Below are 23107 nucleotides of genomic sequence, written 5' to 3'. Positions count from 1 at the left end.
TTTTTTTTTTTTTTTTTTTTTTAAATAAAATTTCAAGGCAGAGCAAAGGCTGCTTCAGTTCTTTGAATAAAAGGCTGGGGGGGAAATGAGGCTGAAGAGAAGTGATTACAGTGTGATGAGGAAAGATAAAAGTCTGAGCAACTTTTTTCTTCTTTGGGTTTTTTTTTCAGCATGAGGGACAGAAGAATAATTCCCTAGAAGAAAAAAAAAATAAGTCTTTGTTGATTTATTGTTCAGAAAAACCTTTAAAATTTTTCGTCTCTGTTTATTTTAATTTGCCATGCTTAGAATAAGCTCATAAACCGTAATTCATTACATTTAAAAAGTGCTTTGAGATCCGTGAATGACAGGCACTTCATTACCATAACACACTGGTGGTGTTTCGAGGAGGCAGAGCTGGCTTCCAGGGCTCACCATGAGGATGTTTTACTCTACGAGTAGGCTGAAAAGCTCCATGAGACCAGCGCAGTGAGTAAGCGGATTAAGCTTTGCCTTCAAGGGTTTGCCTTAGTATTGCACTCTAAAATAAAGTGGGATACCCGTTGCTGGCGGCTGCATGCTCGTCTGACACATCAAGAAGGCAAAGCCACCTGCACCTGCAGCCTTTTAAAGTGCTCTTCTTTGCCTTTGCTGTGGGATGCTCATTACTTCTGGGCGCTGGCTGAAGCAGTAGGAAGGCATGGCAAAACCAGCTTGGGGGGCAGGGGGGAGCAGCAAGCCAGGCTTTCCTTAGCTCTCTCTGCAGCCTCAGCTCAAGAGGAGCCGTGCTGCTGCCGGAGCAGGGCTCAGGGCAGATTTTGGCAATGTGTGCAAACTTTTCTTTTTTTTCCCTCCCCCTCTCTTCACAATGTCAACCTCCCTAGGGATTTTAAGGCAATAGATTCACTGTAATCCTTGAGGCAAACCAGCACTTCTGTTTTACAAAATCTTTGCATCTTATAGAAGGTGGGGTTTTTTAGTTTGAGTTGTGGTTTTGTTTTGGGTTTGTTTTTTTTCCCTGGCTGGGATTCACCAACCAATACAAAGGCCACTGCAGTCCAACAAGCTCAACATACTGTTTTCCATGTTTTCCTGGCAGGTTTTAAGAGAGCTTCCCTGTCTGCTGCAATCAGCTAGCAAACCAAGCCCGTCCTGCAGCCCCCGTCACAGCCTGAATGCCCCTTTGGTGGGAATCTCTACTAAGGCTTGAAGGGTAATAACTAACATCTGTATCCTGAGCAAAAACTGGGAAGCACTGGGACTTTTGATTTTACCAGATCAAAGCAAAAGCAGAATTGTAGCAGCATCTTTGCTGGCAAGTATAGCGAAGGAGGGATTACTTTTTCTCTCCAAATACTTCATGTGCTGTGGGGTTCAGATCGGAGCCACAGATCCAAAAGGGAGGCTGCCAGGGGTTACCCTTCCTGCAGATCTTTGCTCTCCCAAGGGATGGAAATAGCCTTACGCTTGGTGACCAGCCATTAGAGGGCAACATGCCCATGTACAGTAGGCTTTGATCCTGCAAACCCTGTTGGGAGTTTCATTGAAGGACAACTCCGTGCACACAAGTAGTTCTCTTGTGTGATGATTCATGCTACGTTAATATTTTAATTATTTTTTTGTGTGATTGGAGCCTGTTTGCAAGCCCATTGTAATGATGTGGGGCTTCCCTTCATTTTTAGCATAAGGATCGATAGTTCCTGCATCCAGGCTCGGGCATCCAGCCGTGGACCAGGATCTGCTGGGATAGATACAGTGCAAATGCAAAAGGAAAAGCCTCCAAGAGCAGGGCTCCTGCAGGTCCCTCTGCACCTGCTGTAGGGAGCTGTGCAGGCTGACCCTGTGCTCCCTGCGTGGATCCTGGCCCTGCCGGTGCAGGATCTCATGGGATTTAATGGGAATATTGAAAAGAGTATAAAATAAGGCCCTGCAGCCCTTTCCTGGGTCTTGGCTAATTACTTGCTGATGGATTGCCATTAGGGAAACCATTCTGAGGGACATGCCCTAACTACCCTTAGGTGTGTGTGTGGCACTTAGAGCTGGGAGCTTTTGAAAACGAACTAAAGACAGGGCTGGGGATTTAGTTTTCTCCTCCTTCTAACTGTTGGTGTGGTAACAGGAGAATTAAAGCCCTAAATTGTAGCCCTGGTATCTTGGTTGTTCAGGCTGACCTTTTGCTACCTGGCTTATAAGAGCTCTTCTTGAGTGATCCCGGTGAAACGGAGGGTGACGTAAGGGAGAGCTGTGGCCGTGGGCTGAATTCAGCCCGAGAGGGGATCCGTGGCACCCCAGCCCCCCTCACACTGCACAATCCCTGGGGATTTGTAAATGAGAAGCATCAGAGATCAGGTGCAGGCAGGAGAGCTTCAACTGTGCCCGGGGTGGCAGGAAAAAAAGCAGGAAGTCTGATCCTGGGTACTGTCAGTTCACTTTGCTCATGGGGGGGATCCCCTCTTCTCAGATGCAGCTTCATGGAGTTTTTCCTCCCTGGAAAAGGCTTCAAATGTTGTATTGCTGAGATTGCTATGTTGTGTTTTCCTTCCAAATTAAACTACTTCTCAAATGGATTGACGTTTTGAGGACACAGATTTAGGAAAGAGACTCTTGGATTTTTAGCTGATTATAATGGTCTTGATGCCACCCCCTCAGGGGAGTTTTGTCACTGGCACTTAGCTATTTTTAAGTATTAAAATATCCCCTTCAACATAGTATTTTAAGGTACCACAGGGAATAGCCACAGTAGTTTATAAATAGTCTAGAGCTTGAGCACAGCAGGACAAATTGGGACCACAAAATGATGCACCTATCCTTGGTAATGATTAAGAATGGGTACTCCTGCAGATCACTGCAGTCCCTGAAATCCTTGCTGCCTTGTCAGACACATGAGACCTCCCTCTCGAGGAGCTTCCTTGGCACCTTATAGGGTTCTGCATCCGTCCTTGCCCCAAAGTGCTGCTGTTCAGCAGCCTGACCTGCCTGCCGCTTTCCTCCCTCCCAAGACTGCTCAAGTTCATCACACAGATGGTTCTCCCACGGGTGGGTGCACTCTTCATTACTGCTCCCCAGCACTGAGAGCTGTGTGCCAACAGCAGCTTGATCAGGGATGGTGCCTTCTGTGCTCTGTGGGAGACCCTCTCCATCCTGCGAGGGACGGAGCTGGTCCTGCCGGCGGGACTCTGGGGGCACCGCTCTGCTGGAGCTCTGCTCCCTGCAAACAGCAAAGGCTCTCAACGAGAGAGTGGAAGCCCAAGAGCAGCACATGGAATCTCCCAATACCAGAAAAATCGTATCAGTGGCAAGCTAAATTGCAAAAAAAGGGAAGTTCTTGAGAGAACTGGGAATTGTTCTTGCTCTAGTATTTTCTCAGTTGGTGAAGCAAGATGTGGTTGGTTGTAAAAAAAAAAAAACAAAAACCCAAACCTGACCCATTCTGTGGTGTTTTGAGCTGCTAATAATGGACCTAATGCTGCTCCCATTGAATAAACACCCAACTCTCCATTGCCTTCAGGATGAATAACTTGAGCTAATTAACAGCTCCAGAAACTCAGGCCATTATATGGGGTTTCTCCACTGGGCTGAGCAGAGAGGAAAGCGTCCAGGAGCTTCTTATTCCTCAGTCTGCAGCTATTTACTGTGTGAGTTGACTGTCCCGTGTTTCAAGCGTATCTGTCTGCGCCTCGTGGACGTGCTTTCTTCTGCCCATCACAGAGGTGGTAGGAGGCTTAATTCCTTGTTATTTGTCGAGTGGGCGCTGATTGCCAGCTGAAAGGCAGAGATTGATAGAGAAGTCCCGTGCGGTGACAGCAGCTTTGGTCTCTTGGAAAGACAGGCTTTGCTCACAGCGCGTGGGGTGAAAGACTTCAGCCAAATCCATTGGTGTTGTGACTCTGTGTTTAATCTGACAGGGGACGAACGTAGGGGGAGAGAAAACCGGGCAATTTGTTAGGGTTCAGTGGAGTGCTAACTAGGAACAGCTCTTGGGAGAGAACTAAAGCACCTGGAAGTACGTGTCCCTGAAACTCCTGCCTTGTGCACGGAATTAGGAATTCTTTATTGACTGCTCTTGTGTTGTTTTGTTGTTTGTTGGTTTTTTGATTTATGGGGGTTTATTTTAAATACTTTAAAACTCAGCTGCAGTTGCAAATGAAACAAAGACTGAAACAGTCTGAGATGAATGGATATAAGTATAAAAGCACAGAAACCCAGAGTGTCTGCAAAGCTGTGGGGACACTCTGCAAATGAAACGATTCCTGCCCCTGCTTTCTAACCTTGCCGCTCGCAGAGGCGTTTTTCCAAAGGGGACCCTCCCGAGCCTGCACGCTGGGGCGGGGGGGCTTGCCTCCAGGATCTCTGCTTTATAAAGAGGGCAGAGAGAGTGGATTAAATCAATATTTCATTTATTTGGGCTTGTAATTCCTCTTACATCAGCTGCCACATAAAGATTTTCCCCTATTTTCTTCCCCTCCTCCTCGTCCTCATTTACTATGCACCAATAATTTCCCTTTGACGCTTTCCTGCCAGTCCTAGTGCCAGATGGCCCCGGTTCTGAGCTTCTCCCCTCTCTTGGGAGCGGCCCCCATTGTCAATGCAAAGGAGGCGTCGTGGCTTTGAACCCAAAGCTGGGACCCAAACTTCAGCCAGGGCGTGAGGAGGAGCTAACCCACTAATGCAGGAAACCATGCAAACAGCACACCCTCCCACTCATCACCATTAAGGGGAGGAAAAAAAAAACAACCCACCACCAAACCTTCACTAAAGGCTGTTTTGCATTTTCCCCAATAGTCCGTGTATAGAAATCTGGTGCAAATTTAATTCTCTCGCCACCTGATTCCACTTCCCAGCCGCGAGGTTCCCTTTGTGTCATAAACTCAATTAGACATATGCATTTCACATCATGGACACAGATGTGAAAACAAAGTGCGCGCCTACCTCCCTCTTTCCCTTTCTCCCTCTCTCTCCCTTTCTGTGTTTGGATGTGCCCAGACGTGGCTTTAAAGCCCTAAAGAAAGTGAGTCAATCTGTTTGGGGCACTAGCCCGCTATGCAGAACAAAGTGCCCGGCCGCGGCGAGCGGCGTGGAGCTCCTGGTCGTGTCGGGGGTAGGCTTGGGACCTGTCCTGGAAGTCCATAGGATTTCTCCAGGGTCTGGGCTGGGTGACGGGGAGCTGCTGCCCCGTGTCGTGTCGGAGGGGCACGGGGAGGGTCTTTGGGTGCATGCCCGGCGGGGCCAGTGCACGAGCTGTAGGTGCAGAGGAATTTTCCAGCCACACGAGTTGGCAGGGCATGAAAGCAGCGGGTATGAATTTCTTGGTGTGCTGCTCGGAACAGGGGAGGAGGAGGAGGAGGAGGGGGATGTAATTGCAAAGATTGACATCGAACCGTGTTTTCTGTGTGCCACACAGCATGCAGCCCTGCCTTTTAAAAAAAAATAGCCGAGTTTCTCTCCCTGGCTTGACTTTTCTACGTTTTGTGTCCATTTGGGTTTGGAGAGGGACACAAGAGGTTTCGGCATTGAGCGGAGAGTTAAATTATGCAGCTGCAAGACTGCCAAGCCCTTCAGAATAGGATGCTTCGTTTAGATTTTCCACAATGCTATTGAAGTGCTTATTTTCCTCCTGAAGAGACACAAACAGATGCAAACTTCTGTAAACACTTTAGAAATGAATTCAGTGAGTTTGGCCTCTCAGCAGTGCTCAATAGCTGACAGAAAAATGTCTAATTAGTGCAAGTGGAAATAATAGGGCCACTTGGATTCCTTCCATCCTCCTCCAAGTCTACTTTTCCTAGGAACTCAAAGGCCCTTTTGTTTGGTAGGTCACCCTCTCTCAGGCTTTTGTGCTCCAATCTATTAAAGGAAGAAGGGGAGGGAAAAAAAAATAGATTAGGCGATGCTCTGTGCTTAAATATATGGCCTGTTGATGAGCATTTCAAATGGCTGGTTTGCAGTGTCAGTTTACAGGTGCTTGGAGAGGGGGATTCCTCCATTGTTGGCCGGCACAAGCAGAGTTGTGCGTGCTGGGCTCCAGGAATCCTTTTCAAGTGCCATCCTCTTAGAAAATTCAACTCAGGCTCAGGGAAAAAAAAAAAAAAAAAAAAAAAAAAAAAAATTTATAAAAACCCCCCCCCGCATACTTAATGCACAGCTTTAGCTGTGTCAAGGAGAGGGAGAGGAAAATGCAACAAATGCAGAAAAAACAACAGCACAAATGGGCTGGTGAGGTCAGGCATGATTGTAGTCATCAGACCTTTCTCCAAATTGGTGTTAAACTTCCAGTATTAAAATAATTACAATATTCCAAAAAAAAAAAAAAAAAAAGAATCATTTTTTCGGATCCGACAATTTGCCAAGGAAAAAAAAAAAAAAAAAAAGAAAAAAGGAAATTTGTACAAACCCGCCTCACTGAACCTCAAACGAGCTAGCAAACGCTTGCAACAGTCTGGTGCTTCATGCCCTATACCGTGGGCTCTTCTCCAACTGGTTTGACATGAGCTTTCTCCTGCTCACCTCAGACAGTGGTTATGCTGCTCAAAATCAAGAACGAGTCTTGCTCTCGGATTGTGGGGCTCTGAGCTAAAAGCAAAGAGAATAGAAATGAGGGTGTGGAGGGATCCAAGGAGCCTGAGCAGTGTCTCAAGCAGCTCGTGGACGTTGCTGTCTCTCTGGCCCTGCCTGTGCATTTACACAAGGAAGGCAAGGGAAGGAGACTGATGCTCAAGACAAAAGTGGGAGATAGTTGCCAAACTTGATGTTTTAATGAAGGTTTGGACAAAGTTTTCTTGGCAATCTCTCATCCTCTGATGGTGCTGTGGGATCCGATCCTCCCTCCCCTGTGTTGCTTGTATTCCGTCACAAGTAGAGTTGCTCACTCACATCAATGAGAAGAGAAAAGCATCCTTTTTCTGAGGAGGCTTCATATGGTTTAAGGCATTTTCTGTTTTTTGTTTCCTCTTGTGATTGACCACACAGCAAAGCAGTACTCGACTATTGCCAGCTCCCAGGTGTTTGAGCCAGGCTGGGCAGCAGGAAGCTGGGCTCTCTGTAGCCAGCGTTAGGCTGCTGAACCACTGGTGGCCATGAAGACCAGACAGGTCAGGGCAACCACGAGACTCTGTAGCTGCAGAGATGGGTCCTTCCTTACAGCTGATGGCTGTACTTCAGGCAGGTGTTTCGGTGAAATGATGACTGGGTGCCATCCTCCCCATCCCATGCTACAAACCTATATAAAGGGAATTACCTGCATGTCAGCGCGTGGAGCACCTCCTTGCAGGAGTGCCAACTCCTGCCCACCACAGGAAGGGGTTGATGTTTGGTAGATATCCCCGGGTCCATGTGGACTTCTACAACCTCGATGAGGCTGTGTGCCTCCTCATGGCTGTCTTTGTTGGCCTCCTGTCCTCTTAACAGTGTGCTATCTCAGGACCTCCAGCTGATTCCTTGTGTTGATGTGATGGCTCAGCTGCTCTGGGAATCCAAGGGAGTTCACACAGACTTAGTAGTCACTAAAGATGACCTGCAGGGGAACACATTCGACTCCTGGCCCATTTGTTTGTTTGTGGTGTAGAAAGGAGTGGATGGCTTGAGCTCTATCTGTGACAATAGCTTTAGTGACCATTTCCAGTCTTTCCAAACTCATGTCCTCCTTTTAAACTAATTTTTATTACTTCTAGTAATCTGTTGGGCGTAATTTAAAGTCCTTAACAGACCACCAAGTTATGCGGTTCCAGATACTAAACAGCAATTAGAAAGACCCCAAAAAAATCAGGAATGATAACTGCACCTCAAAAAAATAAACAGCTGGAACCTTTCTGTCTTAAAAATGAAAATATAATCAGGAATAAGCATAATTATAGGTTATAATAAATCCTATCTGATCACTGCCACAATGACTTCTCCATTTTGTAAATGCCTGGGACCATAATTATAAGGCGAGTAGAAATTCTGAGACAGCCTTTTAGTTGCTAGGGAATATTTGCTTCTCGTTATGTTCAGTATTTCACTTGCAGTAGAACCGTGTAGCCACCTTACAGCAAATAACTGGGGACATCCCATCTGTCCTAAGGCGATACGTAGGCAGAGGGTTGCTATTTTCTGTAGACAGTTCACAGAGCCTTGGCGAGGTGGGTTTCTCCAAGGCTGCCCTGTAGCACTGGTGAATTTTTTTTCAGATTTATTTGAAAGCCTCCATCATGGTCAAGGACTGCGTAACGGCAGCTGCTGTTGTGTTCCTGATCGACCGGTTCCTGTATTGGATTGATGCCTCCAGCCAACTTCTTGGGATTGCCAAGGCTCTGCACAGGCTCCAGCCCACCACGCCGATGGGCCCTCAGGTGCTCATCCGGCAGGCTCGCCTCTCTGTCAACACAGGTACGGCTGCTGCTTTTTCTCAGCTCAAGCCCAATTAGGAACTACTTGACTTGGAAGAAGATGCTTTGTCCCTCGCCGGGGATGACATGCTTACGGCCCCCGGTGCCATGTTTTCAAACGCACAGCCCACTCCCAGCCCCCTTGAGCCCTCCCAGCTCCTCTCACTAGCACAAAGGGGCTGGTATAAAGGGTTTCAGAGCCAAAGCAGGAGAGAAAATTGTGAAAGGGTGTGGAAAATACTAATTGGAGCTTTTGTTCCTTAACAAATCTTCCCTGCTGGTTTCAAACAGGGATATCTGAATTGCTATACTTCTGACCAAGGGCCTTTAAAAAGTAAATTAGAATCCAGGCATTTTCTCTGCACTGTCCCAGCTTGTTTTTTTTTTTTTTTTTCAGTGGGACCACTTGACTATGCAAACAATGCAGCTTGCAACCCCTTGAGGATAAATTGATTTAAAAAAAAAATAAATTCCAACATTCCTATAACGTAGGCAACACCTGAAGGATTTTTAATGTATCTTCCCACTGTCCCACTAGGGAGAAGAAAACAAAGCCAGACAAACCTGCTCTGAAAAACCCAACTGAGGAACGTTTTATTTGCATAAAAGAGAATTATAAGGTCCTTGCATAGCTATTTTTATTTGTGCTGTGGACTTCTCAGGCCATGGTGTCTGGGTGCTGGCACACTCCAGTTGATGGGCTACTTCAGCCAGCACTTACACTGCTTCACTGGCTGGAGCAGCCTTCTTGGATTCAGCTGGACCATTGAGACAAAAAGCAAGGTTTGACATGAATAAAGCTGATCAAATTAGACCTTAAACGTGCCATGGGTGACTCTGGCCACGTGACAAAACCTCTGAGCCGTATGACAGGGGGTTGAAAGGCAGAATCCCCACCATGTGTTGCATGCTGCACCCTCGCTCGGTATTTTTTGGCTGTATATTCTGTGCTTAAGGTGTTTTTAAAAAGCTAGGTAGAGAGTGACAGAGAGGCAGCATAACCCGTGCCTAAACCAGATATATACGTAATTTCATCTTACTGTGCAACCGTGTGTTATAGAATGTAGTGCAGGTACATTTATGACTATTGACAGCAACAAATCTATGTGTGGGTTGTATTGGGGTGTGTCATACAGCTTCACAGTGAGACTTTCTGAATCAAGTGTCTGGCTAGAAACAGTTGCCTCATCAGTGTTTTTTGCAGTACTTGTTGTATATGTGAGAGAGCTGTCAGAGGGATTCCTGAGCAGGAGGCAGCATCTGCAGCACGTACTTAATTGGAAGTTTTAAGTGTGGACACAATGGCAATGCTGGGAAGAAGAGTTTGATTTGCACGGGCTTTCACTGATGAATATTGTTCACTTCATGCCATGTGATACGTTTTTATATTAATTTTCTGTCTTTTTTTTTTTAATTTTTAATTAGGTAAACTTTTAAAAGCTGAATACATCCTAAGCAACCTTATAAACAACAATGGAGCAACAGGTACATACATATTTCTTTTCCAGTTTCATATCTGCTATTTTAGTGGGATTTTTGATAGTGATTTTAGCAGTCACACAAGCTTCAAATACAGCCAATCTGACCTCGTTAATGACTCCTTACATCATGTTTCTCTTTTCTTCACATTTCTTTGCTAAAATGTGGAAACTGCAACTTTGTTTTGAAATTTCCTTAATTCTTCCTTGTATGTCTTTCTGCAGGTACCTGGCGATACGCTGAGGAAAGCGATAGGATTCTCGTTCAGTCAGTCTGCTTACAGATCCGAGGACAGATCCTGCAAAAGCTTGGTAAAGCTTTTTTTCTATAAAGCTCTGATCATGGTTTTCCCCTATTGTATTTTTTCCTTTGCAGCCAAGCTTTAAAATGGTACACAGAGCGTATGGCAGAGTTTTAGCTTGTGTAGAACACCTGCCTGATGCCCATAACACAGCCACGGGAGATGAGTTGTGCATCCATCTCTTTGCAGCAAGGACCTAGAGCCATGTACCAAGAAAAAGCATTTTAGAAATTAGCATTTTATTATTAATCTTAGCAGAAGCTGAGGAGCATTCTGAAATGTTGCTCCCTTCTTCTCTGCGCTACTCCGTGTTTGCTAACGCTTTTCCCAACTTCTCTGTTCCCAAAGGCAGGCAGTAGTTTATCACAGGTACATCAGAGCAATTTCCTCTCTCAAGACAAGAAAATCCCTCGTTTTCAGCATGAGGGGCTTCTGTATTCTGGGCTTGGTACTTGAGGCCAACAGCATTAATTTTATGCTTTTGGTGTGACCTTACATATTCCATGACTGTTGAGCTGATGTCTTTTATGAACATAAAATGTGTGTTTATGCACAGCCAAAAGCTAAAGGCAATAAGTGTTCAGTGTTACCAAAGCAAAAAATGGTGTAGTTTTATACTGTTTTGAGGGCTCCTGACTCAGGGAGGTGTAAAATAAACTACTGAAAGCCATCTGTAGCAGTAATCTGCATAGTGATGACTGTTTTCCTGATTTATTCCAGGGATGTGGTATGAGGCAGCAGAGTTGATCTGGGCTTCGGTCGTGGGATATTTCAAACTTCCTCAACCAGATAAAAAGGTAGTATTTCCTTTTCACTCTGGATACCTTTGACAATCTAATAATCATTCCAAATTAGCTTCTGTTTACTTCAGAAGAATCTTTTAGCAATAACGTTTCAATTACGCACCTCGGACGAGGTTAACGTGCAGGACAAACATTCTGGGCAAGGTCTGTACTGCACGTTGTTTCCGCATGCATGCACAGACTCACCCACACCTTTTTTCCTGCAGGGGAATGAAAGTAATAGTTTTCATTAAGCAGAATCAGCTGAAGTGAACCATCACTGAGGGTGTCACAGGTGCCTCTGACAAGAGCAGAATGCAACCACAGATATTATTTGTCTATTTTTTAGGACTAAGGCTAATTTTTCTTCCTAGTAACCAAGTGTGTCTATTCGCTGGAGCATTCATAAGCTGCGCTACGCTACGCGCTACTTGTGGGTGATGGATGTTCCTCGGCACTGCAGTATCTGAGCACCTTGCAACAGCAGCTGTACCTGTCTTTAACACCTTTGTGAGACTTGGCTGCGCTAATCTTGAAGCAACAGTCACACCATGTGTCCGTAGCTAAACAGGAATGCGAACCAAAGTCTTGCAAGTCCTAGGGTGATGCTTTAAGAGGTTTTGAAATTGTACCCCAGTATAGGATATCCCACAAAAACAAACCTCATCACCTCTCCTCTGCCATGCCTTAAAGCTTGACCTCAATCTCAGAACATTTATCTGGGAGCAAAGATGTATAGTGAATTTTGTGGAAAGCACACAAATAATGTTCTTAACTATTTAGCTGGGCAAACCCTTAGCTGACACAGATAAATCAAATCTTCCAGAAAGAGAGACCGCTAGCACATTCATAGATCTACATGTTACATGTTCATGTCTTATTTTTTAATTGGTTCTGTAGAAAAAAAAAAAAAAAGAAACTGAAAATTAAATTATCCATACCAAGAACTCCCGACTTCTGTCCAACTCTGTTCATTTGGTTTTTAAACAGTGCAGTAAGTTATGGAAATGTATTTTAAAAGATGGTTGTTTTCTTAGGCTATGCATGATGAGCATTTATTACTTCTATCATGTCTCTAGACATCTTTACCCTGGATTTTTTAGAATGACTGGGATCAAATGGCCAGTTCTTAAACATAATTTTTGGCTTTCTATCATCTTTCCTGAAAAACAATGGTAAAACATCTTGAGTCTTTTTTCAGATATGTTTAGCCAAGGGCTTAATGCATCTTTTGGTGATATCATGAGACTTTCATTGTCACAAACAGCACCTTGGGAAAGTGCAATGCTAAGGAAAATGCAATGCTGTTTAAGTTGAAACCTAGAGCTAGTGGTAATCTGGATAGCTACCACTCATGGAGACTCATATGTATCCACCAGGCTACACTTTCTGAAAGTGGGAATTAATAAAACCCTACCAAGGTGATGTCTCTGAATTTTTTAGAAGTGCTTTTCTTTGTTTGGTTGGGTTTTTTTGGTTTTTTCCTGGTACGTTCTACGCGGAAGTGGCTTTATTGTGGGTGGTGAAATTCAAAATGCAAGGGGAAAAACACTATTGTAATTTTCCATTTCTTTTTCAGGGAATTGCTACTTCCTTGGGTATTATGGCAGACATCTTTGCTTCCATGAATGAGAAGGATTATGACCGCTTTAAAACCAATGCTGAGATTGACCTGGTAAGACTTGGTTTGGTGTGTGTTTGTGTGTGTGTAGATTCTTCAGATGGACTGCATGGACAGTCCATCAGTTCAGATGATCAAATTCACCCACACTTTGTTCTTCCTCTAGTTCCTCTCCAGTGCTGAGAGGGCTGAAGAAACTTCCATTGCTCCTGTTAGAAAAGTTCATTAGCACCTAGGTGGGGAGAATGCCTCGCTTCAGGAAAAATAAAAAATTCAGAATATTTACAGAGTGTGTGTGTCTGTGTAATATATAGAATATTTATAGGGTCAAAAAGTGACACATCACTGGTAAACCTGAGCAAAAAGGCTCCTTCAGAAACAGACCTGGCTGTTGTTGTTTAAGATACCATGTCCCACTCTAGCAAGACTTAAAGGTCTCAGAGAGCTCGGGAAACTTACAACACAAGAAACAAATCCCAAGCTGCCTCGCTTTGGCAGCTTTGAAAAGAAAAGCCTTTAAGATAAAGTTTTCCCTCTTGCTTTTTTCCTGTCACTAGAGCCTTCTCCGAGAGTTCAGTCATCGCTTATTGTCAGCTGCTGAGGCCTGCAAACTAGCAGCAGCCTACAGCCAGTACACCCCCCTGTTTGTCCTCACAGCCGTGGTAAGTATTAGTCTTCGTTCTGAAAGTGCTATTTGTATAAGAGAAGAGCCCAGACTATTAAATTTGGCTGTAATCCAGCTTTCAAACATTGCATCATACAGGGTATTGTGTCGTGGGAGTGATGTTACTTGTTGCTCTGAACTCCAATCAGAAGCGAAGTAGATGGATGGAAAGGCAGTGTCTGTCCACAAACTGAGGAGGGGCTTTCAAACCCATCTGGGAATGCTGCTTCCTTCTGTAATTCCAGCTATATTTCAAAGGAGAAAGAGCAAGATTTCCTCCAGAAAACAGAGCAGCAGGCAGTTAGAGCTGACTTTTGCTTCAAATAGTAAAAGGAAAGAAAATTATTTTTCCTCCCTTTGTTTATCTCTGCCAGAGGTCCAGGTTTTTAATTTCTTCATTTCTCTTTCATCCCCTCCCAGAACATCCGTGGGGTGTGTTTGCTGTCCTATAGTCACTCCAAGGACTGTCCCCCAGAAAAGAGAAAGTTTTACTTGTCTGAAGCCAAAGAATCCTTTGAGATCGGCCTCCTCACCAAGGATGATAAGAGTCCCATCACCAGCAAGCAGGAGCTCCACAGTTTTATTAAAGCAGCTTTCTGCCTCGCAACTGTTCATCGATGGCTCTACGGGGAGAGTGAGGAACTCTGCGAGGTGCGTCAGGTCTGTAAAGAAGCCATGGGCAAACTGCATTCATACAGTGCTTCATCTACAGAAGAGGAAGAGAAAGGAGTGCTTGCCAAAGAGATCATGTGTCTGATCACATCCGTGAAGAAGCGCCTGCGGGTGGAAAGCTTCCCGAATTCTGATGCTAGATCTTATGTTCCAGACAGTTTTAAAGGCACAGTGGAAAAACCTATCCTGCAACGGGAAGTCAGCTTTGAGAAGATCCTTGCCATGCATTCTCAACATCATCTGTCAGTGTGTGAAGTGTTTGAAAATACCTGCAGGCTTCATAAAAGCGCACCAGGAGAAACCCAAGTGGGAGTCTGTATCACAACCTTAAGAACAGAAACCAAAACCATAGACACTGTGTGTACTACTGAAGAAATAGTGAACCAGAGGAAAGGCACGGCAAAAACGCTGAATTCACCAACAGCAGGAAGTAGCTCAGAGAGACTCAGTGGCCAAAGAAAGAAATACTTGGGTTCTGATGTGATGAAAATTTCCTTCAATGAAGAGACTGAGCCATTAGAAATAGAAATAAATGATGAAAACAGTGCTTTCAGCAAGTGGCGAAAGAAGAGTCAGACCACTACTTCAGAGAGCTCTTGGTGCAACCTTTCAAAATCAAGTTACTCTTCCAGCTGGGAGGAACTAAACAGTAATAGCAGCAAAGAGTCTCCCAGGGAAAGGCAGCAGCAGGAAAAGGGCTCAGTGGAGGAGCAGTGTTGTACAACAGAATCTGATGAAAATGGTCAGGCTGCATATTTGCGCTCCCTATCTCCCAGAGCCTGCCCCCCATCACCTCAAGAGCCTCTTCATAGCTGCGGGGGATCTCCTCAACCTTCCTTGGAGGTAGCTGGGAGGCTGGTAGAGAAGGAGTCTCTGCGTGTAGAAGAGCTACGGGAGGGAAGACACCGTGGAAAGAGCTCTTCAGAGAAGAAAGCAGAGGAGGTGAACATTGCGGTTCCTTCCCTCTCCACCCCTTACTCTGTTCCTACCAGGCTGGAGGAGAAGTCCTCCTCCCGGGCAGAGCTGGGCTGCAGGACCAAGGACAGCGGCGGGGAGGGAGGTGGGCCCCGGAGCCAGTTCCTGTGGGTCGACCCAGAAGGAGAGACTGCAGAGAGCACCGAGGATCCCCCCCGTGAGGCACGGCCCCCCGAAAATGGGGGTGCTTCGGGTGCTTCTGGACTACCAACGGGCATCAAGCCGAAAATGGCCACCGACTCCTCTGTGCGTGACTGGCTGAGGAGATCTGCCCTGGTGGGAAACAGATCTCTCAAAGTGCCTGAAGTTGACGCCCAGGCAGAAACAGTAGATGACACCGAATTTGATTTCATCAGTGTTGGAGACCTAGAAAACAATTATCCGATGGCATCTGTTGCAGAGCATCAATCAGCTCCCAGTGCACCAACAGCTTTGTCCTCGGAGGGAAAGATATCCATAACTGAGCACTTTGATTGTGCCACTACCAAAGAAGATGAAGAGAAGTCTCAGGATGTGGTGAGCAGCAAGAGACAATCCAGTTCATCTCTGAGTTCATGGTACAAAGCAGGAGAGATGCCCAAGAGTTCCCCTGAAAGTGTGTTTCTGAGCCCAAGGGAAGGTGGTGTCGTCTTCATGCCTGGGAGAACAAAGGAAGAAATCCTTGACGCTCGATTTCTGAGGGACAGTGATTACACGCAGCTTCTGGCAGGGGTGGAACATAATTGGCTTGTCCAGAGACTGACGCCTACTGGAGTTTTTAAGGCTAAACAGCTTCGTGAAGCATACTGTAAGTTTCCACACAGTGATGGGCATTTTCACACGGCAACAGGTGCTCCCACAGTCTTTTCAGACCCAGGCTTTTTAATGCAATGTTTTAGGCATCATTTATTAGGACTTAATTTTTTGTTGTTTTAGGAGGTTTTGTATAAGAATTTTAGCAATGGAAGAACACTCCTTTGAACCATTTTCTCCTAATCCTTACCCATTTGCCACATCAGTCACAGCTTCATGGAAACGGGCTCCATCTCCTTGCCCACTTAGTCCCTCCTGCTTCAGTCCCTTCATGCAAGAGGTACCTTAGGCTGCTTGAAATCCCTGTGCCAGTTCATCAAGCCCTTTCTTGCCCATTACTTGAGTCTCTGGTTTTGTCACCCCTTTAGATTCCACATTTCATCCCTGCCAACTACTTAAGATAATGATAATTGTTAATAACAGCCATACCTTAATATGCAGATACTTGATCAATATCCTAAGAAATACAGAAGCTAGGAGCAACACCACTATAGGTTGCCATGTTGAGTTCATTAAGGAAAACCCACTTTAGGGCTCATCCCATCTTGCATGTCTCAAGCCTGTTTAGCAATTTTTTTGTCCTTAATGTAAAATATCCAACTCTGAATCTAGATATCTCTTACCCTATATTTTATAGGTCAGGACATTGCTTCTCTCCTGGGTGGTGGTTATTAAATCCCTTAGCACAGGCTTAGAGCAGTCCTGTGAAATCGTCCATTCTACTCGTGGTGTTTTCTTTTTGTAGCTGCTCTTCTTCTAAAATACTCAAAGAAATCAGGCCTCTGGACAGCCCAAGAAACAGCGGTATTCATTGGGGACTACCTGAACGTGGAAAAGGAAGGTAAACAGAGAAGTGCATTTTGGATACACTTCCTGCACCAAGAAGAAAGTCTGGGAAGGTATTGACCAAACCAATTTCTGAAACTAAATATTTATCAATGCTGCTTTCTTGTAAATATGAATGAAAACTGTTCGGTAGGATTAGTCTTACACCTATGATTCAGCTACTCCAATGACTTGTTAGACAGTACCTTTCATCAAGAATTTTCAGAAGACAGTGCAAGTTTTTACTTGGACAACTACAGAAATCATAGTCTCAATGGGAGAAGATTGCTTCTTTAGTCTGTTTCAACCTAGTTTGCATTTGATTAGACATTGACTGATTTTCTGTAGCAAGAATGTTTTATGGCTTTTCCAAATCTCTTGGGCGTTTTGGCAATCTTTCCCATCACTCCGTGTAACTCTGTACTTTTTAAATTCTGGGAAGAAAAAGCTACTTCTCTGCTGACTTCTGACAGCCATGTTAGTGTTCATTCTATCATGACAATCATGACAATTCTTAGGTTTGACTTCACCTTTGTCTGTGCTGGGATAATCTCATGGGAGCCTAAATGTTCATTGCCTATTATTTTATTATGTGACCTCTAGCTTTGCATTAGAGAATTAACTACATATCTATATCTATATCTATATCTATCTCACAATATCTATAGGCCTATACCTATGTTTCACTTGCTTTTCTTTAATTTCAGGAGCAGATTTATGCAATGGATGCATCTGCTCTGAAAGCAGGATTAAAATCACCTAGTTGTTTCATAAAGGCCTCTGCACCAGGAGACCTCTCCTAACTACTAATTGCAGGTTTTGGATTCTTATTAGAAGTAGCTTATGAATTATTATGGGTTAAGAACAGTATTTTAAGTTCATCTGAGTCAGCTGTCCCTTCAGAGTCAAGAAGAGTTAACTTTAAACATTCCAGTGTTATGAAACCCCCATTCTAGGATTTGGTTGATCAGTTCAGCATTTTATGCCTGTAAGAGCTATAAAAGGAAAACCCCACAACTTCAATCGCTGCTGTTTTAAATGCATCGCCAACAGCTGGCTCTGCTTCTGAGCAGCCCAGCTCTGCTTTGTAGTGATGTTTCTCTTTCACAAATAGGGGGTTCCCAAGTGCAGTCTCTTGCAAATCTGCCCACACCAAACACTTCTCTTTTTGTTTAGGTACGTTGGGAAAGAATATAAAGATGAAAAAGGACTACTTCATCATTTCAGTGACGTGGAACGGCAAATGACTGCCCAGTACTACGTGACGGAATTCAATAAAAGACTGTATGAGCAGAAGGTCCCAACCCAAATCTTTTATATCCCATCTGCAGTACTCCTGGTAAGAGCTAACTGTCTTCTAAGCAATACAAAAGAATTGATGGGAAGAGTGTCTTAAGTCAATTTTGGTTTCAAATTGCTAGCAGTTAAGCCACCTCTAGATGACATGCTGTCATTCATGAGATCATACCTGGTAGATGCATTTGCTCCTTTCAGGACAGGAGACACCTACCTGCAGAGCTACAAGTTCGGAGGTGAACCAGCAGAAGAGATGCCACGTCCTGTTAGGAGTCAGAAACTCACTTGTAAATGAAACCCAGGAGTTACCCAGCCTTTTATATCATCTGTGTGGGCTGGCACACAGGTTAAAGCTGACATCCAGGCCCCAGCAGGACAGTAAAAGATCTTTTCTTTATTCTTAAGCTTGACTTTCTATTTGACTTGTGTTTCAAATAGGGAGAGCTGCCCTCCACAGCAGAGTGTTGAACTCCCTGTTTCGTTACGAGTAGGTATAGGGTAGCATGCTATGCATACTACCATTTCTGTCTGGCACTAACTCTGGCTCTATGCCACTCACTAATAAGACCTAATGAGAGCCTGGCATCAATACTCGCAAGTCTCTGAACACAGAAATTACTAAAAAAACTCCCAAACCCTTCCAGTGGTTATTACACACTGAAGGAGGACCAGGTGCAGATTTACCCAAATCTTTTCAGCTTTCTTGCTTATTCTTTAGACATAATCTCCTGAAAGAAGTGTCCTATTTGCTGCACAAACTAGATCTTTCTAGAATTTGTTGTTTATGGAGTTTCCCCTGTCAGGCTGACTTTGTGTTGGATCTTGTACCACCCTTTGTTCTACTTAAATGTGAGCTCCTCATCTAAACAGCCTGTGTTTTGCATCAGCAGTGGGTTAACATAAAGACACATTCCATCGATGTTATGAGTTAAAAACAAAACTTGAGTTAGAGGAGCTTGTAGCATCCTTTTTTTCACATCTCTGCTTGTGTGACTGACAGCAACACTCCTCTTTCAGATACTGGAAGACAGAATTATAAAAGGGTGTGTGAGCGTGGAGCCCTACATCCTCGGGGAGTTTGTGAAGCTGTCCAATAACACGAAGGTTGTGAAGAATGAGTACCAAGCCACACAGTACGGTCTGGCCTATGGCCATTTCTGCTACGAGTTCTCCAATGGGACAGACGTTGTCGTTGATCTGCAAGGTTTGTATTACAGTGAACTTCACTTCTTACGTGTCCTCTCATGTTGCAGAATATGGTCTATGAAGGACATTGTGTCTCTAAATGACATGAAGTGAGGGAGGTGTGTGCAAGTGTGTTTCTGCCTTGAGCAGTGCTCTTGTTCTCCACTGCATTGACAGTGACAGCACATAAGCTGCACGTGCTCAGGTGTGCCACAGCTTCATGCCATGGAGCGATCCGCATCCAATTAGACTAAAATCAGTCTGCAGGGTCATGTCTTGTGGAACCATCTGGAGGAGAAGCACTAAAAGAGGCAGTGGGTTTTGTCACGCTTCTTCCTTCCTTAAATTAGCAAGCCTAAAAAAAGGTTAAGAGCCAAGGAGGAAAACATTCAGACTCAAGCTTCAGCACACAAGTATCTTTTGGATATTAATTTCATTAAATAGTCATTATGTACCTCTTAGGGTTTTGCTTTTGCTGACGTAGGTGCAAACTAGGAATCACTGAGGTGACATTAACAGAGCATGGGTGACATTAACTGTGCCAAGCAAACAGTTCTGAGTAAGATGATGCAAAGGCTGTGATGTTCGATACCAGGATCTATCTTTTCTTCCACAGGTTGGGTGACGGGTAATGGGAAGGGCCTCATCTACCTCACAGACCCCCAGATTCATTCTCTTAATAGCAAAGATGTTTCACGCTCCAACTTCGGGAAGAAAGGAATTTATTATTTCTTTAATAATCAACACGTGGAGTGCAATGAAATCTGTCGCTGCCTTTCTTTAACAAGACCCTCGGTAGAGCTGCCAATGTAGACTTGCTCAAGGCAGTCACACAAAGAATGACCCTTAAGATGGAGAGGATTTTAACCTACACACCTTCAGGAGTATATTGTCTTTGTGAGAACAGACCCACTGAGCTGATACCCATGTGAGTTGGGTCAGTCATTACCTGTATGAGTTTGGCAAGTTCTGGTCTTTGCATCCAGGCTGGTAATGCCATGTTACCATCTTGTGTACCATCTGAACCTCACATGGTTACATCTGTAAGAATTCACAGAAGAACTTCCGAAGAGTAAGAAAACAACCTCCCAAAATTCAGCGAGAGGTGGACTGCAAGACTGTATAAACTTCTCATCCATTGCCCAGAAAGGGCAATAGGCACCATCTGCTCTTGGGAAATGGAGTATGGATGGAGTGAGTCAGAAGCAGAGAGTTGCATTTCAATCATCTGTAAAATTTTCAAAAACTTGTATAAATGCTTCGGGGAACAAATGGTAATGTTTTGGTTTGCTTCAAAAATAGCAAAGTTTCTTTCAGGGGTGTGTATGGTGTGTGTATCCTGCCTGTGTGGCCACACAACATCTAAACGGGTGGAAATACGGTTTTAACTGTAACAGCCAAGTTGTGCTGCTCCGCAAGGGAAAAATAGTGTTCTTGGACTAAGAGATGCTTTGTGTGAGTATTTTAGGACTACTACATTTAACAAGCTCTCAGAAGCCTTTCCCAAGAGAAGAACAGTTCTTGCTTAAGGACAGTACATCTCTTCTGCCCTGTAATGAAACTGTGGGCACCACGGAGTTGGTGACCGATCCTATAACAAATTCCCACAAATAATCTCACTGGACATGAGCGTAGCCGCTGGTGCAGAGGAGCAGTTCTGGGAGAGTCCAGTGTCTAATGAACACAGAGTGAGCAGCCTCAGTGCCAGTTTTGGTTCCAGCTGGGCGGGCAGATGCCCTCCCCTCGAGCCTCACAGAGCTGCGAGATGGAAGGTGTTCAGGAAGGAGCGGTGCCTTTCTCAGATGAGTCCCCGAAAGAACATACATGAATGAAAGTAAAACAGATGTCCAGTAACATGTAAGTGATATATTTACACATTGCCCACACCAAGACCCTGATCCTCCCCCTCCCCTCCATTCCTGCAGCCAAAGACTAAGTTTGTACCTACACGATGGGGGTGTAGGGAGGGAACGATGGTTCAGCCTGTGCTGGGAACATGCTTTACTGTCACCCATGTCACTTTGTCCTTTAACTCCAACGTTTTAGCAGTATTTTTGTTATTGTTTGGGGTTGTTATCGAGCATACTTAGAGAGCCCCTGATTTTTAACACCGGGACTAAACAGCCCCTGGCGTGTAGGCTGGCCACATGCTCCAGTAGTGCCTGCCTGGGTTAGAGGCAGCTGCAGCCTTTTACTTTTTATGAAACAATCTTTTGTGTGGTTTTTTTGTTGTTGTTTTGTTGTTGCTGTTTTTTAAACTAACGCTTGCAATTCATTCACGTGACCTCCTTCGACACCTACAGCAACTCTCATAGTGATAACCACTCACCTACCTCCAAGAGACCCAAATGCATAGATTTACTCTGTCACAGTAAATTTCAGGAACACACTGAGGAAAGCACTGCCCTCCCAACTTTGTGAATTCTAGCCGAACAGCTGAAATCTTAAATTTTTTCCCACCCAGGCTGGTTAGCTGAAAAAAGTGAAACCTGCTGCCACGGTCAGATAATATATACGTACGCTGTAGGGAAAACAGCCATAAAAAAAAGGGGATGGGAGCTCCTTACACAAAATGCTGCTCCCCTTCAATGCTGAATTAAGCCAACTGGAGTGCCTGGTTGAAATAAAAACCCCACAAAGCTATTGGCCAAATTCAGACTATGATGAAGGAAGCATTTTTCAAATCAAATATGCTGACTAATGCATTTTGGCCCCTCAAAATTCCACTATCTGTTTTACATCTGCTGGGATCAGGCTTTTAATGAGTTACCTGGCCAGGATGAGTGGGATTCAGCCCTCATTTCCAGCGGGTGATTAACCTGCACCTCCTCACTGCAGCGTGCTTGTTTCGGCCTCCGTCAGGGGTGCCTTGCAGATTTTGATTAAAAGCAGGGGCATGTCTTTGCATCTACAGCTTGCAGCTGATTTTCTATTCCACAGGAGAAGGAGAAAGTGATCTTACATTCTTCCAGCACATCTTTCCTGGTGTTACTTGCCTAACTGGCAGGCAGAAAAGCTGCTTCTGGGGAAATTCAAGCAAACAGTTACATGTATTCACCTTAACAGTGCCACATACCACTGGAATAATGCACAGGACTGGAGCTAACATTTGTTGCTGCCTCTCCAGCCGAAAGAAACTCTATGAGACCTAGATTTTACTCTTCCAAGACCATGCCAGGCACCTCCAGGGTATGAGTGTGCGTGCTGTCTCTTTCAGCAGTGAAAGCCACCTTCATTTCAAACTCTCTTCTCCTCTTCCTCCGAAGCCCTGACGTCCCACTGCCCCAGAGCTCAAAGGCTGGGATCGTTTCTTTGGGGAGATTTTCCTGACGAGAAAGGGAACACAGCATCAAACTTCCACAAAAAGATGGGTCCCCAGCAGAGAGTTAGCTTTAACAAAACTGTCCCGCCTTTGTTTCTGCCTCCAGCAGAGATTTTTAGGCTTTTGTTCCTGCTTTTTAGCAATGCTATTGTTTTCTAGGTGATGTTTGTGCCGAGTTGTTTGGAAAGATGCCCTATCACTGCGCTGACCGATTAGAACTAGGTGTAAAGAGGGAGAAGCAAGAGAAGAAGAAAAAAAAAAATTAAATCTCTTTATTATGGTGCATAAACCTTCAGTGTTGGGGAGCTGGGCAGCTGCGCAGGAAGAAAAATGCATTCAAAAATATAATGCTAGTGTGAATAATCCTTTCTCGACTGCTGCTTGCAGACTGCTTCAGCTTTGTCAGGTGAACTTGAACCGGGCCATCAGATTTGCGGCCGTTCCCATTGCACACTGTCTGTCACCCCGGGGCATTCACCATCTTGACTGTTGTTAAAAGCCAGCAAACAATCCATCATTGAGCCGGGGAGTCACTCGCTCTTAGAAAAGTAAAATGGGCATGTGACAGTACACTCGGCCCCAGTGTTTCGCAGATTAAAGTGATACATGAAAACTCACGTGTTACTGGGAAGATTAAGCCCGTTATCTTGTTCTGCAGCCAATAAAGGGCGGCCTTGTCTGCGGCAGTGGGGAAATGCTGGCTTTAACCAAGTGACAAACGCCGCGCAGACATAGCTCCGTGCTCCGGCTGAAGGGAGCGCCCAGCTCCAAAGAGGAAACAAAGCTCGTTAGCGAGATCCCGGGAATTAATAGGCGGCAGAGATGCTGTGTTAAAGCCTCTCGGCAGAGGC

The 23107-nt window shown here is 44.8% G+C and overlaps 1 protein-coding gene across 1 annotated transcript in view; it reads left to right on the top strand.

Annotated features, from left to right (window-relative positions):
* The window catches only part of ALPK1 (alpha kinase 1), a 45513-nt gene extending 23482 nt beyond the window's left edge, over window positions 1-22031 (top strand). Inside the window, exons 5-16 of the mRNA XM_014960899.1 lie at window positions 8145-8343; window positions 9768-9827; window positions 10046-10132; window positions 10843-10919; window positions 12484-12579; window positions 13083-13187; window positions 13610-15623; window positions 16374-16527; window positions 17630-17792; window positions 18767-18953; window positions 19551-20791; window positions 21875-22031. Of these exons, the coding sequence (XP_014816385.1) occupies window positions 8145-8343; window positions 9768-9827; window positions 10046-10132; window positions 10843-10919; window positions 12484-12579; window positions 13083-13187; window positions 13610-15623; window positions 16374-16527; window positions 17630-17792; window positions 18767-18953; window positions 19551-19747 (3339 nt within the window). The 3' untranslated portion in view covers window positions 19748-20791; window positions 21875-22031. The remainder of the gene's footprint in view (window positions 1-8144; window positions 8344-9767; window positions 9828-10045; window positions 10133-10842; window positions 10920-12483; window positions 12580-13082; window positions 13188-13609; window positions 15624-16373; window positions 16528-17629; window positions 17793-18766; window positions 18954-19550; window positions 20792-21874) is intronic.
* The last annotated feature ends 1076 nt before the right edge of the window (window positions 22032-23107 follow it).

The sequence above is a fragment of the Calidris pugnax genome, unplaced genomic scaffold, assembly GCF_001431845.1.
Source record: "Calidris pugnax isolate Ruff unplaced genomic scaffold, ASM143184v1 scaffold573, whole genome shotgun sequence".
Lineage (NCBI taxonomy): Eukaryota > Metazoa > Chordata > Aves > Charadriiformes > Scolopacidae > Calidris > Calidris pugnax.
The sequence above is the reverse complement of the archived record's forward strand: the minus strand, read 5'-3'. Positions and strand labels throughout refer to the sequence as shown.